This window comes from Callospermophilus lateralis, chromosome 15, assembly GCF_048772815.1.
Source record: "Callospermophilus lateralis isolate mCalLat2 chromosome 15, mCalLat2.hap1, whole genome shotgun sequence".
Lineage (NCBI taxonomy): Eukaryota > Metazoa > Chordata > Mammalia > Rodentia > Sciuridae > Callospermophilus > Callospermophilus lateralis.
In genome coordinates, this window is record NC_135319.1 from 69,567,495 (window position 1) to 69,594,409 (window position 26,915).

Sequence of the window (26,915 nt, forward strand, 5' to 3'; positions counted from 1 at the left end):
CTGTATTGGTGTTTAATACAGGTATTACTGGCAACTCTCAAATCTCTCACATTGAAAGAAACCAAAAAGGAGCTGTCTGGAAAATAAAAACAATACTGCCAAAGAGGTGCCTCATGCAGCATTTGTTAAATCAAGGCTGGGGTCTCTGCTGCCCTCTAAAAGCCATCTGTCTGCACATTCAGTTGTATAACTGCCTACCACTCATGGTTGGTAAATCTTGTCAGGATTGGGCATGTAGCTGGGTGCAGTGATGCACACCTATAATCCCAGTGGTTTAGGAGGCTGAGGCAGAAGGATCATGAGTTCGAAGCCAGCCTCAGCAATTTAGTGAGGCCCTAAGCAACTCAGTGAGACCCTGTCTCTAAGTATAATATTAAAAGGGCTGGGGATGTGGCTCAGTGGTTAAGTGCCCCTGAGTTCAATCCCTGATACCCCCCCCAAAAGTTGCATGTAGCCTGCTCAGTAGCACACATTGGTAGTCCCTGCTACTCAAGAGGCTGAGGCTGGAGGATCACTTGAGCCCAGGAGTTTGGGGAGCAGCCAGGACAACACAGTAAGACTCCTTTTCAATGGGGGGCGGGGAAACACTGGATGTAAAGCAAATTCTTATTGATAGAAGAATGTTTTCCCCTTGATTGCCATTTTGTGAGCTTTTTTGTCTTTTAAAGGTTTTTTTTTTTTAATCCTATTTTTTTTGGTGGGGTTCTTTTTTTTTTTGTCTTTTATGGAACTGGGGGTCGAACCCAGGGTTTTGCGAATGCAAGGCAGACGCTTTGCCACTGAGCTACATCCCAGCCCGCGAGCTTTTTTGTTGGTTTAAACTTAAAAACTAAATCTTGAGAGTCATCACCACTAGAAAACTAGTACTCATTTCACCAAAGCTGTTAAAATGATGTTTTGGGGGAAGGGTGGGAAGGAAGTGGGCATGGCTATAGAAGGGCAATGGGAACATCCCATACCTGAGGATATCAAGCCAACTTCATGGTGGTGAATTGGAGTTAAACGTTTTGCACATGTTACCACTGCGGGGGATAAAGGTACATGATCTTGGGTAAAGATGTGTGGGTTCTTTTGGCTCTTTTTTTTTTTTTTTTAATATTTTGTTGTAGATGGACACAGTACCTTATTTTTATTTTTTTTATTTTTATGTGGTGCTGAGGTTTGAACCCAGTGCCTCACATACATGAGACAAACACTTGACCATTGAGCTGCAACCCCAGCCCCTCTTTTGGTTATTTCTTTTTCTTTTTTTCTTTCTTTCTTTTTTTTTTTTTTTTTGAGAGAGAGAGAATTTTAATATTTATTTTTTAGTTTTTCGGCTGACACAACATCTTTGTTTGTATGTGGTGCTGAGGATCGAACCTGGGCTGCACGCATGCCAGGCGAGTGCGCTACCGCTTGAGCCACATCCCCAGCCCCTTTTTTGGTTATTTCTTAAAACATTTTGTGAATATACAGTTATCTTGAAATAAAAATGATTCATTTTGGCCAGGCACAGTGGTGCACACCTGTAATCCCAGCAGTTTGGGAGGCTGAGACAGGAGGATTGCAAGTTCAAAGCCAGACTTGGGAACAGTGAGGTGCTAAGCAATTCAGTGAGTCCCTGTCTCTAAACAAAATACAAAAAAAAAAAAAAAAAAAGGCTGGGGATGTGGCTCAGTGGTTGAGTGCCCCTGAGTTCAATTTATATATATATATATATATATATATATATATATATATATATATATATATATATATATATATAAAACCCTATGCTAGGAATAAAGCATATACTCAGTATGCATTTGATGAGTGAAAGAAAGTATGCTTGATGGGAAAATTGTAGGTTACAGTTGAATGTAGCATTTAATAGCATTTTGTAAAAACCAAGGCCAAATTCTTAGGTAAAATATTAGGGATACTGTTAAAAAAAAAAAAAAAAAAACCTTCATTCTGTAATGATGACTAAGAAAAGATATGATTATAACTTCAAAAATAATGCCAGACAAAACTTAAAATCTAAGTCCAGAGGAAACTTCCAGAAATGTGTAGGAGGTAGTTTTTAAACAAATGAAATATCATTTTAGTCTAGAAGTTTGTAAATTGAATATTGAAATTAAAATATGATCAAAGAATTTAGATAAATTTGTGATTGTAGATTCTCCCACTCATTAAATTTTTGCATGTGTCTAATGTGTCAGGCAGGTTTCTTTGGTTTTAATATATTTCAGAAACTTTTCTAACATGTAAATGTAGACCCCGTTGAAGGCAGTCAGATGACCCCATTGAAGGCAGTCAGATCTCCACTGACATAACTGTAAAATCAGTGCCACATGGGTTGGTTTTTCCCAAAGTATCATTTTCTGATCTTACATCATAAGGATATTTATGAAGGAGGGTAATTCAACCAGTCAATAATTTAAAGATATTTTTTAAATAACTACAAATACGCCAGACACAGTGGTGCATGTCTATAATCCAAGCTACTTGGGAAGCTGAGGCGGGAGGATTATAATTTCAAAGCCAACCTGGGCAGATTAGCAAGATCCTGTCTCAAAGACAAGGGAGAAACTGAGAATGTAGCTCTGTGGTAGAGCATCCCTGGGCTCAGTCCCCAGCACATCAAGAACATATATGCAGATATAGAGTAATTGCTTTAAACATTAGTTGTCTTAAAAGGCATTTTCAATTTGAATCTTCTGTTTTTTAAGCAGTTCTATTTTAGGGATATAGAAAAAGAAGCTATAGTGAAGAATGGAAAGGTGGGCTTAATCTTAGCTTCAGTGTTAGGAAACAGGTGTCAGAGCAAATAGGAGGAGGCCTGAGGCAAACTGGCCCACGTGCCCTGTGCATTGTGCTGCGACTGTTCCAGCCACTAACGATGGAGAAGATTTGTCTGCTTTTTTAAAATATTTTTTTAGTTATACATGGACACAGTATCTTTATTTTGCTTATTTATTTTATGTGGTACTGAGGATCGAACCCAGGGTCTCACACAGGCGAGGTGAGTGCGCTACCGCTGAGCAACAACCCCAGCCTGATTTGTCTGCTTTGCTTCTCACCTTTTTCTATCTTTTATTTTGAACCCAGGGCCTTGCACACACTAAGCATATGTACTGCCACTAAACTATACCCCAGCTCTGCTTCTCTTTCTCTTTTTTTTTTTTTTTTAATATTTTTTAGTTGCAAATGGGTTTTTAAATATTTGTTTATTTATATGTGGTGCCGAGGATCGAACCAGTGCCTCACACTTGCCAGGCAAGTGCTCTAAGACTGTACCACAACCCCAGTTCATCTGCTTCTTCTTTTTTTTTTTTTTTTTTTTAAGAGAGAGAATTTTTTAATATTTATTTTTTAGTTGTCGGCAGATACAACATCTTTGTATGTGGTGCTGAGGATCGAACCAGGGCCACACGCATGCCAGGCAAGCACGCTACCTCTTGAGCCACATCCCCAGCCCCCATCTGCTGCTTAAAAAAAAAAAAAAAAAATCCCTTAGAGGCTGATCACCTCAGTAAGTAGCTTCCTCTCTACTTTCAGATTTGTTCCAATGGCTAAAGAACATTAGCAAACCTACTCCCCGAAAGCTGTTACAATCCACTACATTAGTAAATATATTTAGGATTCTCGGCAGGAAATGGTCCTATCAAGAAATAGTATCTGAGCCGGGCATGGTGGCGCATGCCTGTAATTCCAGGCTCAGGAGGCTGAGACAGGAGGATTGCGAGTTCAAAGCCAGCCTTGGGAACAGCGAGGTGCTAAGCAACTCAGTGAGACCCTGTCTCTAAATTAAATACAAAAAAGGGCTGTGGATGTGGCTCAGTGGTCAAATACCTCTGAGTTCAATCCCTGGTACATAAATAAATAAATAAATAGTATCTGTATCAAATAAATCTCTACTTTCATCAAAAAAAAAGGTTAGGTGTTTATTTTGGGGAAATCATGATTCTACCTTCACCCCAGGAGCCTCAATGAGGAACAGCAGGTCAGGCCTCCTTGCGAGTTTGGTCGTTGGTGACTAGGGAGAGGAGCTGTCCCGCTAGGGAGATGCAGGCCAACCACTTACTGGTCAGCCTTGGAATTTTTGGAAGTAGTAAGGCTTTTGGTAAAAGGGGGCTTTTGTCTCCTAAAATAGCAACAGTTATCATCATTTAAACCCAGTGATGTCTATATACAGCAAGTGCTTCTATATATACACTCACGTATTGTTTATATAGGGCTATTTTAAGATCTGTGTCACATTTTTCTGGTGTATTTTATGGTGGGAAAACTCAATTGGAAAAAATGCACTTAACTCTGGTGGGGATGGTAAGGTAAAATAAATACTTAAAAACAACAAACTGTGGGTTTTTTTTTTTTAATTTTTATTTTAGCTTTAAGCAGTGCAGAAATAGCTAGGTGATAACTTCCTAAATAAAATTGCATTGCTTCTTGTTTGGCAAATTTAAGCATCACAGCTCATACTATAATACCGGATCAACCTCCCTGTAGTCAGTAGAAGACCTACAAGATGTATATAAGCATTCATCAAGTATTCATTACAAAAATCTGAGAAATGGCCTTAGGTGTTTGTTATATGTTTTGTAATTCAGGACTCCTCTTTCGATTTGCAGCTGTTGAGTTGGGGGGGCAGTGGTTAAGGAAAAGGGCCTATCTAGTATAAAGAGTAATGCAGGCGAGAGACCCAGGTACTCACAGAGCCCAGGTGTGGGTGTGGCAGGGCTGTCCTGGGGTTGTGCAAGGACAGCTAATGAAGGATTGGGGTCCTATGATTGCTGACTCTGTTCCCTTCTCACCTGTTCTGGGCAGAGGGTGCGCAGTCAAGCGAGGTGCTATGGGAGAGAAATGGGGAGCCAGGGGTTTCTCTTCTAGAGGACAAGGAGCACAGACCTAACTGTGAGGCCAAAGGAGACAAATGCCTTAGGAGAAATTCAGATAAAGCCATGGGTGTTCAGAAGTGGAAAAGATGATTTCTGCCTTCGAGGAGGAAGAGAGGCTCTCTGGCATAGGTGATATTTGGAGTGGAATTAAGGTAACATGAAAGGATTCAAAGGCTCAGGATAGCCTGGAGAACCTTGCAAAAGCTGGGGAAGTCCCTGATGGGGAACATTGAGTCATCCGACTGAACCATAAGAGCATAGGAAAAGCAGAGCGATGGAGGATGGAAGGATGGGACATTTGGGGACTTGGGGGATATGATGATGTTCTTTGAACCCTACTTCTAGGAGCTTTCTCCTTAATTCAGTAATTGCTGGGAACTGAGCACTTGTGAGTAATGGAGTGCTATGATTAAGTTGTGGGTTAGTAAGTTTTTCTTGGGGAATGTGGGAGTAGAGAAGAGACTGGGGCGTTGCATTGTGCTAGACTTGGCAGGGGCCGAGGGAGAGGGTGAGGGGTAATAGGGTGATGAATCCACAGTTTATGACCGGAACATGTTGTTATAAGGAGGCACAGGATTCCAGTGACTGCCTTTGGTTTCAGATGTTTGCAGGCTTCTGTCATCTCATCCCCCAGGTTTCTCCTCTAGCTAAACCTCCATGGCTTCTCCCATTGTTCCTCCTGTGCCATGGCTTGTATATCTTACAGCATCTCTGCTCTGTTCGCCTCTTATAAAAGTCCAAGACCCAGACAGCAGCATTCCAGGTATAGCTAAATACTAGGAAAAAGCTTTCCTTGTTCTGAAGTTGTGTTTCCAGATGGGGAGAAGATGCTGGTCCTACAGAGCAGGCCATGTGCAAGCTGCATTTCCTGTGGGGCCCCAGGTGGGCTCACCCACTTCGCCCTTTCTCTTGTCACTCCATGTTGCCTGTTGTCTGTTCTTCTCTCCTGCCTGCAGCCTCCTGCGTGCTCACCCCATGCCCATTATTAATGCTTTCGCTCCCACCTGCCCTTCCTGGAAGTGGTTCTGCAGGTGCACACGTGTATAAAGAAAGTTTCATTGAGCTGTGTATGTATTCATTAACGTGGAATGGGGAGAAAGGACAAGTTCAGGATTTTAAGCCTGGGTGATTTGAAATCTAATTTATCATTGCCAGAGTAGTGAGACTTAAAGGAGGTGTTATTTGGAAGAGGACAAATCACAGGGCAGAGTTTTCTCTCTGGTTAAGGCTGCCTGGCAGAAGCAGCCAGGCTTTCTCCCTGTTTGGAGCAGTGAAGTTGCACTGGACTGGCTCGTCACTTAGACCACAGTCCTCGGATCCTTCATTCACAACCTTCCTTATCTTGAGCATATTTTATCACTAAAATCATCATTCATGACCCTTTGGCTACATTTGATAATTTTTTTTTTTTTTTTTTTTTTTTTTTTTTGGTGGTGGGTACTGGGGATTGAACTCAGAGGCACTCGACCATGAGTCACATCCCCAGCCCTATTTTGCATTTTATTTAGAGACAGGGTCTCACTGAGTTGCTTATTAGCACCTCAGTTTGCTGAATCTGGCTTTGAACTTGTGATCCTCCTGCTTCAGCCTCCCAAACTGTTGGAATTTCAGGTGTGCACCACTATGCCTGGCTACATTTGATAACTTTTGACTGGTCTCTGCTTCTTGAAATATAAATATATATAAATATTTAAATTTATAATATTTATATTATTATAAAAATATTTAATTGAACTCCAAAATACTATTCTATGTATTCTCCCCTTAACTTCCCTCTTTCTCAAGCTCTTCTTGGCTGTATCTCAACTTCCTAACCATTTGACATATTGGCATTCCTTAGGACCAGCTCTTTTCCCTGTCCACTCCCTGTTGATCTCACTGGGCTTCTGGCTGTACTGCCCTCTATGGTGACTCCCAATTTTCATCTGTGGGCCATATTTCTCTCTCTCTCTCTCTCTCTCTCTCTCTCTCTCTCTCTCTCTCTCTGGTTTGAATTCTGGACTGGTATCTAACTCCCTCTTTGACTTTCCAGTAGGATATCTATTAAGCACTTCAAATTCACCTGTCCAAAACTGAGCTGATTTCTGCCTTCCAAACACTTGCCTTCCACAGTTTTCCTTGGAAAATGGCCACTTCGTCTTTCACATTGCCAGGCCAGAAAACCCGAGAGTCAGCCTTGACTTTTCCCTTTGTCTTCTGCCCATTTCCAATCCATCAGCAAGTCCCGATAGCTCTGTCTAAAAGATGTATCCAAAGCTGGCATGGTGATGGCCCTGTTGTCCCAGCTGCTCAGGAGGCTGAGGCAGGAGGATCACTTGAGCTGGCCAGCCTGGGCAACATAAAAGCCCCTCTCTATAAAAACTACATGTTATCTCCAGACCTTCTCATGGCTGTGCTGTCACCACGGTCCCCCTCATTGGGATTGCTGGAGCAGCTCCTCACTGTGTCCTGCTTCCCCACCCCCCTGCTGCCATCCTCTTCCACCAGCTGCAAGACTTCTTTCAACGCAGCAGCCTGTGTGACCCCTCAACACATCAGATCATGTCCCTCTTCTGCTCATAACCTTCCAGCGACTCACCACTTCCAAGTAAAAGCCAAAGCCTCTGCAGTGCTTCATGGTCTGCACGTTCCCCCTCCCTGCAGGGCACCTCTCCAGCCCTTTCCTCCTGGCTCGTTCTGTCCTAGCCACACGGGCCTCGTCTCTTTCCTACAGCCCATCGGGCATCTCCCTCTCAGGGCCTTTACCTGAAGACAGCCTCTACCAGCCCCATGTCTGTTGCCTTTGGCTTCTTTGTGTCCTTCAGCTCTGCTCAGATGTCACCTTTGTTCGCAGCTCTTTCCTTTGACATCCTATATTAAGTGGGATCCCACTCCTACCTTCTTTATCTTCGCAGCACATTTAACACAATCTGACATATGTTTTTGTCCGTTTCCCTTGATGTCTGCCTTCCTGCTAGAATGTTCCTTGAGATCCACGGCTTTGGTTCCCTGTGGTTCGAGCCTGGTACATGGTAGGCAAAAGTAAATATTTATTGAATGAATAATGAGCTTGTGTAACAATGGTTCATCAATGCTTACATAGTGTTTTATGGTTTATAAATTGTTCATATCTATAATTGATCAGTTTGTTCACTTGTAAATGACTGAATCTAGTTGCATCAGCTTCCCTGACTACTAATCGCAAATGGGTTTCCTTGGGAGATCTTAACTATGGCCATTAAAATATATCTTACATCCCATTTCACTTCATCACCCGCAACTTTGTGTGACAATTATTTGGAACCTGAGTTCTTAGTTGGAGACCATTTATTTCTTTTATCAGTAGTTCCGTAGAACTTCCTCTATTGATTCCTACTTATTGTAGTATTACAGTTTTATATTAGTAAATTGGAAATCCATTAAAAACAAAGACATGTAAAATGTTTGCCTGCTCCGTCGTTGGTTGTGAGAGGGCCATGAAGCTGCACACCATGGGGACTGTTCAGCTCTGCATTCTGTGCTGCCAGCACCCTCTGGAGCTGTGCCACACGGCAGTGATGGTGAATATAAAAAGCCACCTTGGGGCTGGGCACGGTTGCGCATGCCTGTAATCCCAGAAACTTGGGAGGCTGAGGCAGGAGGATCACGAGTTCAAAGCCAGCCTCAGCAATTTAGTGAGACGCTAAGCAACTCAGCGAGATCCTGTCTCTAAATAAAATTCAAAATAGGGCTGAGGATGTGGCTTGGTGGTTGAGTGCAGTCCTGAGTTCAGTCCTCAGAATCAAAAACACGTTGGTTCTGTTTCAGATCCTCTGTCTGCATGCACCTTAGGCTCTGCAGGCTCCATTTGCCTTGTGCTCACATCAGGAGGTCTTTCTGGCTACTGTATGCCACTTTTGTATTAGCCGTCTCATGTTGTTCCCAATTCCATTCTGCTTCACCTGGCGCTTGGCTCTCTTCCGTGGTATTGCAGTTGGTCTGTTGCTGTCCATTTCACTTTATCGCCCGTAACTCTATGTGATAGCAGACGCAGTCTGTATTTTCATTAGGTGGTTATGAACTTTTGTCACCTAATCACTGTACCAAGTGATATTTGTCATTCAAAATTTGAGCCTAGAAATGTGCAAAGTGGTTAACATACTACCATTCTGGGCTGGTTTACCCATCCACAAAGAAGATGCAAGTAATAAACTTTGATTTGTGGGTCCATGGAGGTGAAAATTTAATCCCAATTCAACTTTGCATAGAGCATTTTAATTACAGCAGAGAATCGCTTCTTCTTCTTTTTCTTTTTCTTTTTTGGTATTAGGGATTGAACCCAAGTGTGCTATACAATCTATGTGCTTAGCCCTTTTTAATTTTTTGAGACAACATTTCACTAAATTGCTGAGTCAACATCAAACCTGTGATCCCCCTGCCTCAGTCTTCTGGGTTACAAGATTTTGTTGAAGAACTGGGCCTATAGCTCAGTGGTAGAGTACTTGCCTCAGATGTCTGAAGCCTTGGGTTCTAGCCTCAGTCCTGGGGGGCGGGGGATGTTTTCTGTGTTGGAACATTGTTTACATTTTTCTTCTGATTAATTCCTGGATGAGGTCTGAAGACTCAGGTCATTGCAGTGAATGGTTAAATGAGGCAGGTACATGGTACATATCACTCTTCTCCAAAAGCCTGGGAGGGGAGAGAGAGAGAGAGAGAGAGAGAGAGAGAGAGAGAGAGTGTGTGTGTGTGTGTGTGTGTGTGTGTGTGTGTGTACGTACCAGGAAGTAGGTTCAGAAAACAAATTCTCAAGAAGAATTCCAAAACTGAAAGTGTATGGTTTTGGGGGCCCAAGAAGTTTCAAAGTTTGAGGAGAGGGTGTGAATGGCTACAAGTGAGCTGGGAGGAAAACTTACTAATTTTTCAATCTAAGAAGCCTAATTCACATGAATGATTTCTCCCAGAGTAAGACCTTTCCAGATCTGTTGGTGCTATTGAGCTGGTATTTCAAGTATGTCCATCTGCATTTAAACGAATAGCTCCAAGACAATCTGATTATGCGGTAGTTACTTTGGTGAGAATAGCGCCTCAGTGGAATGGAAACTTCATTTTGAGTCTAATATTAGACCTTGCTTTGGAAAATTCCTTTTAAATGATCACAAGCTGGGAATAGCAAAAGAATTTAACTTTCGACAGACAGCATTTACCAAGAATTTTTAACTGCTTATGTTGGGTCCCTGGGAAGGCAGATGTGAGAAACCTACGGGACCAAATTGACTAGATGAGAGTTGACTTGACCTGGTGCAGGGTTTATATCTGTTGCTGATAAGTTTCCCTCTGAGTCTCCTTTGCTCAAAATATTTTCATTCTTAGAGTGTGAGCAAGCTAGGGATGAAAATTGCTAGGATGCCGGACATGGATGGCCTAACAGTCCAGTTTCTAGGCCAGCAGACTGTGCTTGTCTGTACAGGGGTCTGAGGCAAGGCAGAAACGTAGACCACTGAGGAAAGAAAGTATAAACAAACCCATAAGCAAAGCTGGTGCCTAAGTCTGGGTTAGGAACGTGATCAGACCTGGCCTTTAGAGAGTAATTCTAGTTTGTTTGACTGGTTGTGTCTGCATGAATTTACCCACCTCAGAAGGGTTCATTGAGCTTTAGTGAAGCACCGCCCTCTGTCATTTAAAAAGTAATTGTGAAGTTTCCAGATCATGTCTGAATTGGCTTCAGTTAAGGATATGTTTTATGTGCCGTGGATGGATTAAACCAATATTTGTGTTTGAGAAATGTGTTTTACTATTTTATTTTAAATGATTTTTCTGAAATTGAGATGCCTCTTCTCGTCGCTCTGCTTGTTTAATGTGGTGGGTTTTCCCTCCTATATCTAATCTGGTAATAAGTGGATGGTGTCTTACAATTGGGAAAAATGTGTACAGAATAAGAGTTACCGGGACTGGGGTTGTAGCTCTGTGGTAGATCACTTGCCTTGCATGCAGGAGACACTGGGTTCAAAACTCAGCATCACATAAAAATAAAAAAATAAAGATAGTGTGTCCATCTACAGCTAAAAATATTTTTTAAAAAAATAAGAGTTACCACTTATTGATGACTCCATGATTGATTCCAGGAACAACTTTGCTGGTTAACAATGTTATCTCTGATCTTCACAACAGCCCTGTGCGGTGGCAGTTAGCATGAGCCTGTTTCAAAGATGAGACTGAAGCTTAGAAATGTTCCATAGTGGGGGGGCTGGGGTTGTGGCTCAGCGGTAGTGCACCTGCCTAGCATGCGTGAGGCACTGGGTTCAATTCTCAGCACCACACACAAATAAGTAAAAATAAAAGTTCATCAAAACTAAAAAATATTTTTAAAAATAAGTTAAAAAAAAAAGAAAGAAAGAAAGAAAGAAAGAAATGTTCCATAGTTTGCTTGTGGGTCATCTGGCTAGTGATGGCTAATGAGTGAAGCTCAAACTCAAGGCTATTAAACTCGGGAGCTCATGTTCTTCCCTTGCGCTCTGTCATCCTCTGGTGCAACAATTCTTAAACTTTGTTGTCTTAGAATCCTTTTAAGCTCTTAAAAATTATTAAGAACCCTTGAACTTTTGTTCATGTTGATTATATCTTTTGATATTTATGGCACTTGAAATAAAATGGAAATTTAAAACATTAACTTATTAACTTTTTTGTGGGGGTTAAGGATGGAACCCAGGAACTCACATGTGCTAGGCAGGTGCTCTACTGTTGAGCTTGTCCCCCATCATTAACATGAATCTATTGAATGTTAACATAACTAACATTTTATTAAAAATAATCATATTCTCCAAAACAAAAAGAGTAAGAAGAATGTCCATGTTTACCTTTTTTGCATGTGTTATCTAGCAAACCGAAGGCAGCTGGGTTCTCATAACCTTCCACATTTAGCCCGTGCAATATTGTGTTTAGTTGAAATATATGAAGAAAATTTGACTTCACACAGGTATATATTTGGGAAAGATGTGTTTTAAGTGCCTTTTTGGATAGTTGTAGCTACTCTCCTTTGAGTTCATCAAAATTCCAAAAATGCTAGTTCCTTAAAAGGTATATGCATACCTTTTGGGAAAAACATGTACAAAATAAGAGTTACCAGGAGCAGGGAAGCCTGTGTGCAATCCTAGAGGCTCAGGAGGCTGGAGGGCTGGGGGCGGTGGGGGTGCAGAATCGCAAGTTCCAGGCCAGCCTCAGCAAGGCGACACATTAAGCAACTCAGTGAGTCCTGTCTCTATATAAAACACAAAATAGGGCTGGGGATGTGGCTCAGTGGTTGAGTGCCCATAAGTTCAATCCCTTGTACCTGCCCTCACCCCTCAAAAAAAAAGTAATTGCATTATAGAATCATTATAAAATCAAAACAATGGACTTTCAATACTCTGTCCCATTAAAATTCTTTGGCTGAAATATTCTTTTCACAAGATTGTGTGTGGATACTCTCCTCTCCAAATAATAATATATGTAGATACCCCCCTACTCTAGGAAGTAGAGGTCAATTACTCTTCCTCACCCCTCCCTTGGGGGACAGATTTGACTTAGTGACTTGTTTCTAAAAATAGAATTAGAGCAAATGAGTGACTTTATCATGGGGAAACCTGGGAAGCACTACTTTAACCAAATGATGAAGGAGAACATCATCAACCATGTCATGAGAGTATCTCGTAACCCCTTCTGAGAAAAACATCAGACAAACCTGAGACCCAACCAGAACTTCTTAAGATTGTTAATATCAGCTGGGTGTGGTGGTGCACAGGTATAATCCCAGTGACTCAGGAGACTGATGCAAGTTCAAGGCCAGTCTCAGCAATTTAGCAAGACCCTGTATCAAAAATGAAAAGGTCTAGGGATGTGGCTCAGTGGTAAATGGTCCCTGGGTTCAGTCCCCCAGTACCCTACCTCTCCACACTCACACACACACACAAAAGATTGTCAGTGTTATAAAAAACAAGGGAAGATTGAGAAGCTGTCATAGACCAGATGAAACCGGGAGCCATGACAGCTAGATGCAACCCAGTACTCTGGACTGAACAATGAAACAGAGAAAAACATTTTTTTGGAAAAAAGTAAAATCCAAATAGAGTCTGGAGTTAATTTAATAGCAACATGTCAATGTCAATTTTTTTAAATAGTTAATGGCTAAAATACAGTGACAAATAGTTAATGGCTTATACAAGATGTAACAGTAGAGAAACTGAGTGAAAAGTCCATAGGAACTCTCTCCTACCCTTGCAACTTTTCTGCAAAACTAAAATTATTTCTTTTTTTAAAAAAATTCCCATTGTTCTGTCTTGCACTTGGAGCAGATCATTTATCTAAGTATGATTTTATAATATCATTGCCATAGTCACGAAAAATACTGGTTCACTGAGTTATGCAGCTTGTCAAACTGTTCACACATCTGCATTATTCAGTATTTTAAAAGTTGCATTCATTAATATCATCATCTGTCCCATTTAAAAAAAGAAGATCTTTAACCACTGAGAAGCTGCTAAGCTTCCTAGAGGTGGATATGAGTTTCCCAAAATTTGGTTTTTTGTTGAAATCCCAGTTTTTAATCACTGGCAGCAAGCACTGCCCATGACTTTCCTTGATGTGACATGATCATTTTGTTCATTTTTGCAAAAATGTCTCCCAAATACATCTAAATAACCATAATTTGTCTGACAGTCATTCTTTTAAGTAAAAATGGCATTTGATAAAAAAGTGACTTGGGCTAAGGGGTTAGCTCAGTGGTACACCACTTGCCTGGCATGAGCAAGACCCTGGGTTCCATCCCCAGCATTAAAAAAAAAAAAACAACAAAAATTGTGTCTGGTTCAGCTGGCAGCAGTCACACAGGTGCTGTCCCTCAAAGCAGGTATTGTACTTCAGAATGTAGCAGAATGTTTATGATTCTTCCCATTTTGTCAAGTAGAATATTAAAAGAGATGTACTCAGGGTTCAGATCTAATGGAGTAAATATGTGTACTGTTTTATTTAGAACATTCTTAAGAGAAATGAACTCTTTGTCCTCTTGAAGCATGTCGTGGTGAGTAGTTTCCATTGGTGCTGGGGACTCCCGTGGCCTGGCTCCGAGCTAAGCAAGGTGCCTCTGTGCCATTGATTCAAGTATAAAAAGAAGGGAAAAGGCCTATGACATTTTAATATTCTTAGGAAAATAGTTTGACCTCATCAACCTCCAAAGGGTCTTGAGGACCCTTTAGGAGGTCCGCAGACCATACTTAGAGACAACTGGTCTGTTCGAGTGACAGTTTGTAAGATTTTCCGGAGGAGGAGCTGCCAGCGCTGAAGACACATCCCTGAGTGAGCGGAGGACTGTGGCGCAGGACAGTGTGTGCAAAACCGGTCCCACCTTAATGTTTTCAGTGATTCGGAAAGCTTTTCCATTTGTTTCCACACCAATTTCAAGTACAGAAATACAGACTTTGATAATTTGGTATGACATTTTTGCTGCAAAAGATTTGCTACCATTTTTACAATAATCACATATAAGATGTCATTCAGGGAATCTCAAAAATCAGCCCTTCAACTTTTTCTTTTCTCTTCTCTAAAGGTAAATCTCACCTGGCTATTGTGCAGCGGGTGAACAATGAGGGAGAAGGGGATCCATTTTATGAAGTTCTGGGAATTGTCACCTTAGAAGATGTGATTGAAGAAATCATCAAATCTGAGATTCTAGATGAAACAGATTTATACAGTGAGTAGAATCATCTGAGTGTAATTTCCTAAAACCATTGCTTTTTCTGTCATTCTGTTTGTGAGTCATCTGACATTTCTTCTCCCACGTTGTCCGCCTCTGTTTATACTTAAGCATGATGTGTGTAGGCTGGGTACAACCTCTCAGTGTATTCCCATCCCTTTATCAAGGGGGAAGAAGAGACAAATTCTGTAATGATGAGTGGCAATGTTCTTTGAAAAGTCAGCTTCTCTTGACCATTAATCTGCATGTTGCTTGCCCCAAACAGGAATTCTGCTCTTGGTTTTCAAATGTATTTTACATTGTTTTTAATTTTCATTTTATACACCTGGGCAAATTGTTTTCAAATGAATTTCAGTTTCTTCTTAAGCTTATAATTCATGTATTTCAAAATCGAATAGGGTTTGTTAAATTGATGGATGATAGCTGATTAGATTTCCATGTTTCAGGATCCTTGGGCTTAGATCAGAGCAGGAGGGGTAGGAAAATATTGTTTGTCCAGACATTGGACTTGACCCTGGGCTAAGTGTTGCACTTGCTTCCTGTCTCATTCAAGTGTACAACTGAATTGCTGGACAGAGGACATCCCATCCCACTCGTAGCAATGGGACAGTCTTCCAGGAGTCATTGCCAAAGAGGTCGTAAGGCCTAAGAGGTTGGGGGCTCTTGGGATGGGGTAGAGAGAACATCTAGCTCTATTTATTCTCTTGGCTCTGAAACGTGGCTTGGAGGGGGACATGAACTGTCCCAGTAGGTTGAGGCATCATCTTCTGAAAATGCACCCATTTTTCCCTTTTCACGTCTGTATAGAGTTTTGGTTTTTTTTCTTTTTCCTGGCCTTAATCATACATTTTATTACTTTTTAAACTTCTTCTAATTAGTTATACATGGCAGTAGAATTCATTTTGACACATCATACTTAAATGACTGTACAGAGTTCTTTTTTTAAATTAATTTTTTAAAATAAATGACAGCAGAGTGCATTACAATTCTTGTTATACATATGGAACACAATTTTTCATATCTCTGGTTGTATATAAAGTATGTTAACACCAACTCGTGTCTTCATACATGTACTTTGGATAATGATGTCCGTCATATTCCACCATCCTTGATAACCTGTATAGAGTTCTTGAAAACACTTTCCCACGTCCGCTTTATCCTTTTGACACTTGGAAGGTAGTCAAGGCCTCATAATAGAGAATGTTGTTATTTTCGTGTTTACATTCTTTTCGTCCTGCCTTCTAATCTGCTGATGAATACCAAGTGTGTCTCTGAATGCTTATGTGTTTTCCCAGGGAACCTCTTGTCGTTAGAAAGACAACTTACAGTGTTTATGAGATCTCACTTACTTTGGTTTAATAGAAATGTTAGTTGAATTTCTTGTATCTGGGATTGGACTCCTTTCCTACAGAAGTGTTCCTTCCCATTACAGTACTTGTACCCAGCATGGTACTCAGTGCTGAACTTGTGATTTCAGGTATATTGTTGATCTATAATGTCTGGTTTTCAGAGAGTTTGAGACAGAAGAAAAGCATATAAGATGAGATTGCCTTCTCCCCACGAAAAGCCTTGTAATCAATTTGTCTGGCCCTGTGCAGGAAGTGACAATGCAGTGACTCATGGTTCTTGGAGGTGGAGCAAGAAATTAGGGTCTTGTCTTTAAGCCAGTTTTGTTTTTTTTTTTTTTTTTCCCTTGATCATTACTTTGTCCAGAGAAAAAAATTAAACAAATAATTTGGCATAAAATGCCTTCTAGATTGGGGTTGGCAAGCTATAGCCCACGATTGCCTGTCACCTATTTTTGTAAGGTCTGCAAGCTAAGAAGGGCTTTTCACATTTTTAAGTTGAAAGAAAAAGTAAAGAATAATTACTTTGTGATGTGGAAATTAAATGAAATTCAAATTTCTGTGTCCATAATTGAAATTTTGTTGGCATCCGGCTGTGCTCATTCATTTGCTGTACAGCAGTGTGGATCCGTGTAACAGAAGCTGTATAGCCCACGGGGCCCCAGGTCTGCACTCCCTGCCCCTTTCCAGGGGAGGCTTGCTCAGCCCTGTTCTGGATCACCTTCTTCATGTTCACTTGACCTTGAGGAAATCATGGCAAGTGGCAGAAGTGAAATCAAAAGATATTAATTACAATAGTGTTTTGTGAATGCTTTCTTATTTCCTGAGGGGTTTTGTTTGTATGTTATTTCTTTCTTCTGAGGCGGGGCGGCCTCTTAAGGGCGGGAGACAGTGTCCCTTGTGTGTGTCCAGGTGGCAGTTCTTCACTGGAGTGTGGTGTCATTGAGTCGCGGGAGGCCACGCGTGCCTGTCTGCCCCGTCATGTCTGACATAAGGGCTCTCTGACGACCTTCGTGAGGTCTGATGAGGTCCCTGTGGTGGCTGTGCTCTAGGCCAACTTGGTGGGACTTTGCCCCTTGCTCCTGCGTGGTGTTTGGAGCCGAGTGCCCGCTCCTGCAGGGGCTGGCCTCCCGGTGTGCTTTGTCTCTTCCATCTGAAAAGATCCCTGTGCTAAAGGACTGTATTTCCTTATTTTCCTTCTTTTCTCATTCCTCCCTCAGCCGATAACAGAACGAAAAAGAAAGTGGCCCACCGTGAAAGAAAGCAAGATTTTTCTGCCTTTAAGCAGACAGACAGCGAGATGAAGGTTAAAATATCACCGCAGCTTCTCCTGGCCATGCACCGTTTCCTAGCAACAGGCAAGTGCGCTTATCACAGTTTGAGATCGCTGCCAGCCCTGGAGCCATTTCTCACCAGCACTGAGTGGGGGGCTGGGGGTGGAGACTGGGAAATGGGGTGATAAGTAATGCCACTTTTGTGTTTTGTTTTTTGTTTTTTTGTTTTTTTGTTTTGTTTTGTTTTTTTCTCTTTAAATTCTCTCCTCTCCTGTGTTCAGTGTCGGCATGAACCCTCTGAGACATTTACCAGGGGTGGACCAGTAACTTAAAATTGGTCTGAAAGGTAAGGATGAATGTCAGTGCCACACTGCATGTGTTCAGTAGGCCAGGCCATCTCCTTCCAGCTAAGTCCATGGGCCAGCCAGCTGGCGGAGTAGGCTGACAGTGCAAACCAGACACAGCTCGTGTGATTGGACAGTTGAGTAATTCTCTCTTCAGCTTGCCTTGGAAGAACAGTTGGACATCAGTGGTAACACAGGTGCTATGATTTGCAAAGAAGAAACATAGGTTCTCAGACTTAAATCTCTATCTTTTATGGTTTTGATGAAATCAGAAATTCTAAGGACTTTGACATGGATTTCTTGGTGGCCTCTTCAAATCAGATTGTTAACTTGGGCCCATTCCAGGAGGCAAGTGTTCACATTATTAAAGCCACCAACCCAGCCGGCACTGACTGCTCCCGAGAGGTCAAGGTTGAATGGACTTAAGAGACTGACTAACCCTCCCACATCCTCACATGGCTCCCTAGGTGAAGGGTGAGCTCTGTTGGCCAGGGGAAGTGTGAGAAAATGTGAAAGTAACCAGAGGCTTGTAGAAGACGTCTGTTTCCAAGATGGGCAGCCAGTACCTTTCAACTGCATGCAGTATACTTAAGATATTTTGAAAAGAAGGCCAACAACAACCACGTGGCGGAATGCTACCTACGCCTTCAGATACATGGAAGTGCTCACAGTCTCATTTATGACATGGGAAGGTGTCCATGACTTTAATGTAAAGAGGGAAAAAACAGGACCTAAAGCTATGTGTACATTAAGATCACAGTTGTGTTTCTGTGGTACACAGACACACATGCCTAGGCAAAGCACTGGAAAGAAATACTCACCAAATTGCTCTGAATGGTTATCGAAGTAGTTGGCTTATAGATAATTTTTATTTTCTTCTCTTTTTCTCTATTTTCCAAATTTTCTGCTATGTATTTTTTATTACCAAAAAGTTGCAGAAGTGAATACAGAATTTATAGCTCATATATAGCATCAATTTAAAAAAAATAAAAAGAAACAATATCTTTAACTTGTTTATTATTCTTCTTCTAATTCCGATAATATTGTCCTCCTCATTTAAGAACCACACGTTAAAGCTGAATGTTATCCTACTCTGCCTCTGAGAAACCATAAAGTCCAGTTTCAGGAATAGCGCCCTCAAGTCAGTAATTTGGACATTTGTTATTTTAAAGAAAGCTCCTATCTCTGTCAGCGCTGACCAACATTCCTTTTTTTTGGTTGTTGGCAAGTTGGAGTGCATGTTGATGTGTGCACGGCCTTGCTTTTATTCCGACTCTCTCCTTCCGTGGTCCCTGGAATCGCAGGATAGTTGCGCGGGAGAGTGGAGGGGAGCCCGTGTCTGCACCGGTACTAACCCACGCCTCGGCGCTGCCCGACCTTGGCTTCCTCCTCCCGCTGTCTTTGGACAGTCTGGTTGTCCTGCTTGTTGGAGGCCTCCTGGCGCTCAAGGAGCCTGCTGCTGATGGGTTTTCATTTCCATGTCAGAAACGTAGGGCATTTTTAGGAGACCGAACCCAATGACAGGGTGAAAAAGAAAGATTAAAAAGGAACAAACCTGAGAATTGAGCATTTTCTAATTTCTCCCAGGTAATCTGTCCCCAGTGGATCATCAGACGGAAGCCTTGTTCACCCATGTTGTATCACTTTGATGCCAAGTATTCTTGCTATCTGAACACCTTAATTACTAGCATGATCTTTTCAGTCCATTTGAAGTGTAATGTCAAGTTGTGTTTATATCTATAGAAGTAGAAGCATTTAGCCCATCCCAGATGTCAGAGAAGATCCTTCTAAGGCTGCTAAAGCACCCCAATGTCATCCAGGAACTGAAGTATGATGAGAAGAACAAGAAAGCCCCAGAGTACTACCTCTACCAGCGCAACAGACCTGTAGACTACTTCGTTCTCATTCTTCAGGTCAGAGGAATTATTCAACAGTTGTTTGCTTCACTGAACACCCGCCTTTTCAGTCTGAGGAGGCCTGGTGAAGGTGAATGGGTGTCAAGGTGTCCTAACTTTTTGTTTAGGGGAGAATTTCTTCTGTTTTCATGTCTGTAAAATAACCCTGCTGGAAAGCAGTGCCACTGTTACTTTAGTTTCCAGCACCGAAGGGCACTTGGTGATGGCCGAGGCTCCGTGCTGAATGAAGGATGGTGAATGTGGTTGTTGGTATTTCTTGAAGAGTTTGGAAAAGTACCTACCTGTGCCTGTCCAAATCCCAATGGGTGTTTGAAACTTATTGTCATGGTTTCCTTGGGAACCTCTCTTCTTTTTTCATCCCTCATGAGGACTTGGCCTTACATAGTGACCAAGCCATTAGCGCCATCAAAATAATCCATTTATAGTTGTTTTTATCCTTAATACTAACTATAGACTCTGACAGAGGAACTGATGGAAGGAGGACAGCATCTCCAGGTAGGGTAACTAGTTCCTCTCATTAGAACACCATCCACCACCCAAGGGGAAGGCCATCCATTCTGACCCCCTGTGGGGCTTGGGTGCTGCAGTTGACAGAAGGTCTTGATACATCTCAGTGCACAGCACATGGCCTGTGGCATGGAGACCAAGATGGATATCACAGTGAATAAAATCCCAGGTTTCATGTCTTCTTGTACCTCTGTATTTAAAATTTTTTTTTAATTTATTTTTTTTATTTTTATTTTTTTTAATGTTTTTTTTCTTTTTTTTAAGAGAGAGGTAGAGAGAGGCAGAGAGAGAGAGAGAATTTTAATATTTATTTTTTAGTTTTTGGCGGACACAACATCTTTGTTTGTATGTGGTGCTGAGGATCGAACCCGGGCCGCATGCATTCCAGGCGAGCGCGCTACCGCTTGAGCCACATCCCCAGGCCCTGTATTTTAAATTTTTAATTTCTTTTGGTACTGGGGATTGAACCCAAGGACACTTTACCACTGAGCTGACCCCTGGTCCTTTTTATTTTGAGACAGAGCCTCGCCTAGTTGATGAGGCTGGCCTGAATTTGTGATCCTCCTGTTCAGCCTCCTGAGTTGCTGGGATTAAGGCGCCCAGCTTGTACCTCTTTATTGGCAAGTCACTTTCTCAGGAAATCTGAGTTTTTCAATGCACAAATACTAGCATTTTAAGCTTTCTGATATTTCTTATTCCTTAGATATGAAGTGGAAGCATGATTATAAGAATATAACTAGTACTTGGTAGGACCTAAAATTTATATGAGTCCTGCAAGGCCCCAGCTTTCTGAATCAAAAAAAAAGGTCATTTTTACTTGAAAACAACTCTTCTCAGATGTGTAGGTGTCAGAAACTCTGCCAGGTGTTGTGTTCAGATGTGCCTCGTCTGGGACCAGGAGGAAAGAGCAGAAAGACACCCTGGATTGCTGATTTCGTGCCACTCTTAGCAGCTTCCATCTCCAGGTTCATGAGTTCAGCATCTACTAACTTGAGCCTCTTTCATTCACTCTTCTTTTATCTGTATATTGTAAGCTCAAAGCTGAGGGCACGGGAGCGGGGCTATTTCATTTATTTCACCTATTCCCTAAGCCTAGAGAACTGAGTAATAGTTAAATGTTGTTGTTTAAAAGAATTTTGAGGATTGATACTGTGAATTTCAGTAGTAACAAATAATGTGGCTTTCTGTTGTCTATTTTTGTGTAGTTAGCTTTTATTTAGTTCTGATTGGATAATGCTCTGTTGCTATAAAAGAAATCCATGGGTCTTAAAATGTTATAGGAAAGGAACTTTATAATCCTTGTCTATTTATAAGCAAGTCTTTTAAATGTATTTTTTTGATAAGGTGTTTATGTATAAGTACTAGTATTGAATATCTCCTCCTGTTAAATATTTATGTAAGTTGACAGGTTTGTTGAACTGACAGTGTCATGAGGTGTTATAAATACTTTTTTTGTTGTTGTTGTTATTTTTTTGTTATAGATACTTTGATTGCTTGATGAACAGGCCTGTGGAGGTATTTAATCTGTAGAGTTTAGCAGACTGGCCAGTTACCTGGGGTACCCAGAAAATAACAGAGTATCCCCTTTGACTCTAGAAAAATGTCTTAAGTAATTGACATTGTGACTCTAATTGTACATAGAATCATCATTTTTTAGTTTAATCCCTAGATGAAATAAAGTGTAATGTAGTCAAAGAAAATGGTTTAAATAAACTTAATTAAAAGAATATATTATAAATTATGTAATACAAAGTACTCCTACCACGCATACATAAAAAGGCTAAAACTTCAAGTTTTAAACAGAAATGTAGATTTTCAAGCTAAATTGTCAATATATGCCTTAAATAACCTAACAAAATATAAATGTAAATGTAGAAATGGTGAGGAACACAACTTTGGTGGAGATTTTTTTACATTAGAGCTTTATAGCTATACGTAGTAGTTGGGTCCATCCCAACAGATTCACACATGCATGGAAATTGATTTCAGCTCATGAGCTCCCCTTTTCCCTCCCTGTCCTCCCCCACTTCTCCTTCTCTACTAGACTTTCTTTCACTTGCCTATTAATTTATATTTGATTGGTTCTTTGTTATCCTATCCTTTCCTCCTTCTTTATTTTACTCTAGCTTCTGCATGTGAGAGAAAACATTTGATTTTTGATTTTCTGAGTTTGGCTTATTTCACTTAGCATGATGTTCTCCATTTCTATCTGTGTACCGGCAAATGCCACAATTTCATTATTTTTATAGCTGAGTAGAACTCTGTGTATGTATAGATAGATAGATAGGTAGATAGATAGGATGATTTCTTTTTAATGTTTATTTTTTAGTTGTAGTTGGACACACAATACCTTTATTTCACTTTTTTATTTTTATGTGGTGCTGAAGCTCGAACCCAGGGTCTCGCACGTGCGAGGTGAGTGCTCTACTGCTGAGCCACAACCCCAGCCCCTGGGATGATTTCTTTTTTTTTTTTTTAGAGAATTTTTTAATATTTATTTTTTAGTTATCGGCGGACACAACATCTTTGTTTGTATGTGGTGCTGAGAATCGAACCCGGGCCGCACGCATGCCAGGCGAGTGCGCTACCACTTAAGCCACATTCCCAGCCCCTGGAATGATTTCTTAATCCATTCCTCTAGTGACAGGCACCTGGATTGATTCCATAATTTAGCTATTGTGAATCATAGTACTATAAATGTTGATACGGTGGCTGTTATCGCTGTAGTATCCCAATTTTAGATCTTTGGGGAAAATACCAAGCCGAGTCCTATGGTGGTTACTTTTTTGAGGCATCTCAGTAAAGATGTTTTTCCACCATCATAAAAGAGCAAGCATACCAAGAAAAGTTATATAGTAGTTTTAAATCACATAACTGGTAAAAGAATAGACTTGAAGAAAATAAAACAAAAAAGCCAGAGAAATATATTGTAAAAATATTTGTTCACTCTTTCATAAAAACTGATCATTTACTGTGTCGCAGTGTACACTCTAATAAATACAAAAACATAGAAATTTCATAAAACTTCTTGCATGGAGCATAATGAAATTAGGAATAAAAGCATAATCAAAAAGTAGTTACCCATAGGGGCTGGGGATGTGGCTCAAGCGGTGGCACGCTCGCCTGGCATGCGTGCGGCCCGGGTTTCATCCTCAGCACCACATACAAACAAAGATGTTGTGCCCGCCGATAACTAAAAAATAAATATTAAAATTCTCTCTCTCTCTCCCTCTCTCACTCTCTCTTTAAAAAAAAAAAATTATTAAAAAAAAAAAGTAGTTACCCATGTTAAAATTGTGATAAACTTTCTTATGTAGGTTTATATTTGAGGCACTGTGGGTGTGTATAACTTGTTCTTGTTTGTGAGAATGAAAAAAACCCTAGACTTTTCTTTCACACAAACATAAATATATGAAATTTATTGAAAGGTGCTGGTTGTAATTGTCTCCTTTTGGGACGAGGCCTGGAGCAGGGAGTAGAGTTGAAGGGGGTATTTCTCACTGTGGAGGTTGAGCTGTTTACTGTGGGCATGTGCTACCTATTTAAAAAGATAATTATTAAATATTAGAATTAATGGCAACTGAATTAGGGAGAAAATATATAGAATATCTTAAAATACATAGTATACCATAAAAGACTATTAAGTAATGTAATGCCATTTATTCAGTTTTAAGAAATTTTAAGTACTTAAATAAAAAAAACTGCAATTATGTTGCAAAAGGACAAAGCAATAAACTAAAAGAACAAATTAAATAATAAAATATCATAAAAATAAACTAAAAAATAAAAGTAGGGGGTTCATGAGGGTAGGAAAGATGGTGGAATGAGATGGACATTATTACTGTAGATACACGGATGATTGCACAAATGGTGTCTCTACGTCGTGTACAACCAGAGAATTGAAATGTTGTGCTCCATTTGTGTAAGATTAATTGAAATGCATTCTTCTGTCATGTACAACTAAGTAGAACAAATAAAAAAAAATAAATTTATTAAAAAAAAAAAAGAAACATTCCAATTTTCTCCTTGAGGAAAGCCCTCAGGGAATTATCATGCTTTAAAGACAATTAGATACTCTCCTTCCTCTCAAAACTTAAGGCCCCCCCCAAAAAAAGTAAAAAATAAAACCTTATAACTGATAAATAAAATCAACATTTGGTTTTCCTATTTTTTTAAATTTTTAAATGTTTTTAGTTGTTGATGGACCTTTGTTTTATTTATTTATATAACCTCACATATGCTAGGCATGCGCTCTATCACGATCCACAACCCCACCCCATTTTATTAGTAGTGTTAATAATAAAGGGACTGGGAATTGAACCCATGGGTTCTTTACGACTGAGCTATATCTCTAGTCCTATCTATCTATCTATCTATCTATCTATTTATTTTTGTGGTGCTGGGGATTGAACCCAAGGCCTTGTGCATTCAAGGGAATCACTCTACCAACTGAGCTATATTTTTTATTTTGAGACAGGGTCTTGCTAAGTTGCAAAGGCTGGTCATGAACTTGTGATCCTTCTGCTTAGCCTTCCAAGTTGTTGGGATTAAAGGTGTGCACCACCCAAGATTTGGTTCTTTTAAAAGATAACCAAAACTGCAGGGCTAGGGATATATGTTGGTGCTTGCCTCGCATGCTTGATTGATCGCCAGCACCAAAAAAAAAGATTCCCAAAACTGGGGCTGAAGATGCAGCTTAGTGGTAGAGCACTCGCCTAGTGTCAATGGGGCTCTGGGTTCAGTGCTACCAAAAGAGAAAAATTAACAAAATCAATATTGTCTTTCATAATTAGTGTGATTAAAGATGAAAAAAGTTCTCTTGTTTCTGAAAAAAAGCAGCTGGAATAAAGGATTTGATAGGGAAAAAAACATCAAACTTTGAAGAACTCAATGTTTCTGTATCATAGAACAAGATGATATGATAGTCAAATGCGTTCTTTATAATATGGGCTTAATTCTAAAACATAAGATTATGGTTCAGTGTCACTTTTTAACATTGATGTAGAATTTTTGAATAAAAAGATCATAGATAGTAACAATATACCCAAAGAGTTACTCATTGTGATGGTGACTGAATTGAGTTTATTTTAGAATGAAAGGTTAGTTTAATATAAAAACAACAAAATCAAAATATGCCACATTAATTAAAGTAGTAAAAAATTGTTATGCTTGTATCAATAAATATCAGAAAGGCAACTAAATTAAGCATCCATTATTGATTTTAGAAAGCAAAAATCTTGAGCTGGGATTGTGGCTCAGAGGTAGAGCACACACCTAGCATGCCTGTTAGGCACTGGGTTTGATCCTCAGCACCATGTAAAGTAAAATAAAGACATTGTGTCTACCTATTAAAAAAAAAAAAAATCTTTTTTAAAAAACCAAACTCTAAATAGTATACAGAAAAAGTGCTATCAACCTCTCAGATTCTTTAGTAGTCTCACATCTAAATAAACCATTGCTTTACAAAGCTATATCTATGCAAATATATAGATATACAATCAAATATATTAATTATAAAATAGAAATAGTTCACATGCTCAATAACTAATCAAACTCTGAGATATCATAATGAGGCACCACTAGGTAGTATAAAAGCAGAAAGCACATGCAAAAGTATGTCAAGTGCCAGGTGCAGTGGCACAGGCCTGTAATCCCAGTGGCTCTGGAGGCTGAGACAGGAGGATCACGAGTTCAAAGCCAGCCTCAGCAATGGCAAGGCGCTAAGCAACTCAGTGAGACCCTGTCTCTAAATAAAATATAAAATAGGGGTGGGGATGTGGCTCAATAGCCAGGTGCCCCTGGGTTCAATCCCTGGTACCCCTCCCAATAAGTCAAGTAAAAAGAATTGCATGGGCATAGTAACCATAACTGCTGTAAATTGTTTTCTTAATAAAAATGGACAAAATATAATAGATCACTGGATAACTTACACAGTTGGTGTTTTATAACGAAGGACTCAGTGGTCGTTTGAGGAGTAAAATGTCTGTAAAATCAAATGAAAGATAGTATGATTGCTTTTCCACAGCACATGACCAAATTATTATTTTTGTAAACATAAGAGATGATGGGGCTGGGATTGTGGCTCAGTGGCAGAGCCCTTGTCTAGCATGTGTGAGGCCCTGGGTTTGATCCTCAGCGCCAGAGAAAAATAAATATATAAAGGTATTGTGTCCAACTATGAGTAAAAAATAAATATTTAAAAAATAAATGAATAAATAAAATAAAGGTATTGTGTCCATCTACAACTAAAAATAAATAAATAAAATAAAAATAAAACAAACTTAAAAAAGAGATAATGGGAAAACATTTTCTTTGCCAATTGACTATATATATATTTTTTTCCTGAAGTTACTTTTTCTTGTTGATTTCATGCTTCAGATTAATATATTTTTTTTCTTTTATCACCTGCCTATCCACACTCTTTCAGAGCTTCTGACATGGATTCAAAAGATATTTTTCTTAAAATGACTATTGTTTTTTTGTGGAGATGGCAGGTGGCATCTTGGAATTCATATGGCTCTTGACAAAACTATGTGGTTTCACTTGTTATTGGGAGGAGAATTTAAACCTTCAGTATTGGCATTTTTGAATGCCAGAGTGTTATTTTTGAAGGGCAGGGTGGTAGGAATGGATCTGCAATCTTGAGCCAAGTACAGATAATACACCTATTTTAAAGAAAAATATAACTGGGACACCCAGCATTAACACTATTTTTAAAAAATTTGTACAACTTGGTGCCAGTGTATTTATAAGCACTTTGTTAGAAGATGGTCAACTAGATGGCTGAAAATATATATAAATTAAATTTTTGACTAGCAGAATATGTACATGCATAAATAACATATTCATTTTTCCAGTTATGGGGATTGGGATGGAACCCAAGGCACTCTATCATTGAACTTTATCGCTAACCCCTTTTAAATATTTTGAGATGGGGTCTTGCTAAGTTGCCGGGGCTAGTCACAAACTCGGGATCTTCTTGCC

At 40.0% G+C, this 26,915-nt stretch overlaps 1 protein-coding gene across 3 annotated transcripts in view; it reads left to right on the forward strand.

The window, feature by feature from the left end:
- Window positions 1-26,915, forward strand: part of Cnnm2 (cyclin and CBS domain divalent metal cation transport mediator 2) — a 126,000-nt gene that overhangs the window by 84,216 nt on the left and 14,869 nt on the right. For 2 of the 3 annotated variants that reach the window (XM_076835138.1, XM_076835139.1), the window contains exons 2-4: window positions 14,398-14,541; window positions 17,111-17,248; window positions 19,252-19,421. In XM_076835138.1, the coding sequence (XP_076691253.1) occupies window positions 14,398-14,541; window positions 17,111-17,248; window positions 19,252-19,421 (452 nt within the window). Of the gene's footprint in view, window positions 1-14,397; window positions 14,542-17,110; window positions 17,249-17,445; window positions 17,511-19,251; window positions 19,422-26,915 lie in introns of those variants that run through there. The other variant, XR_013088817.1, reaches the window with a different exon arrangement.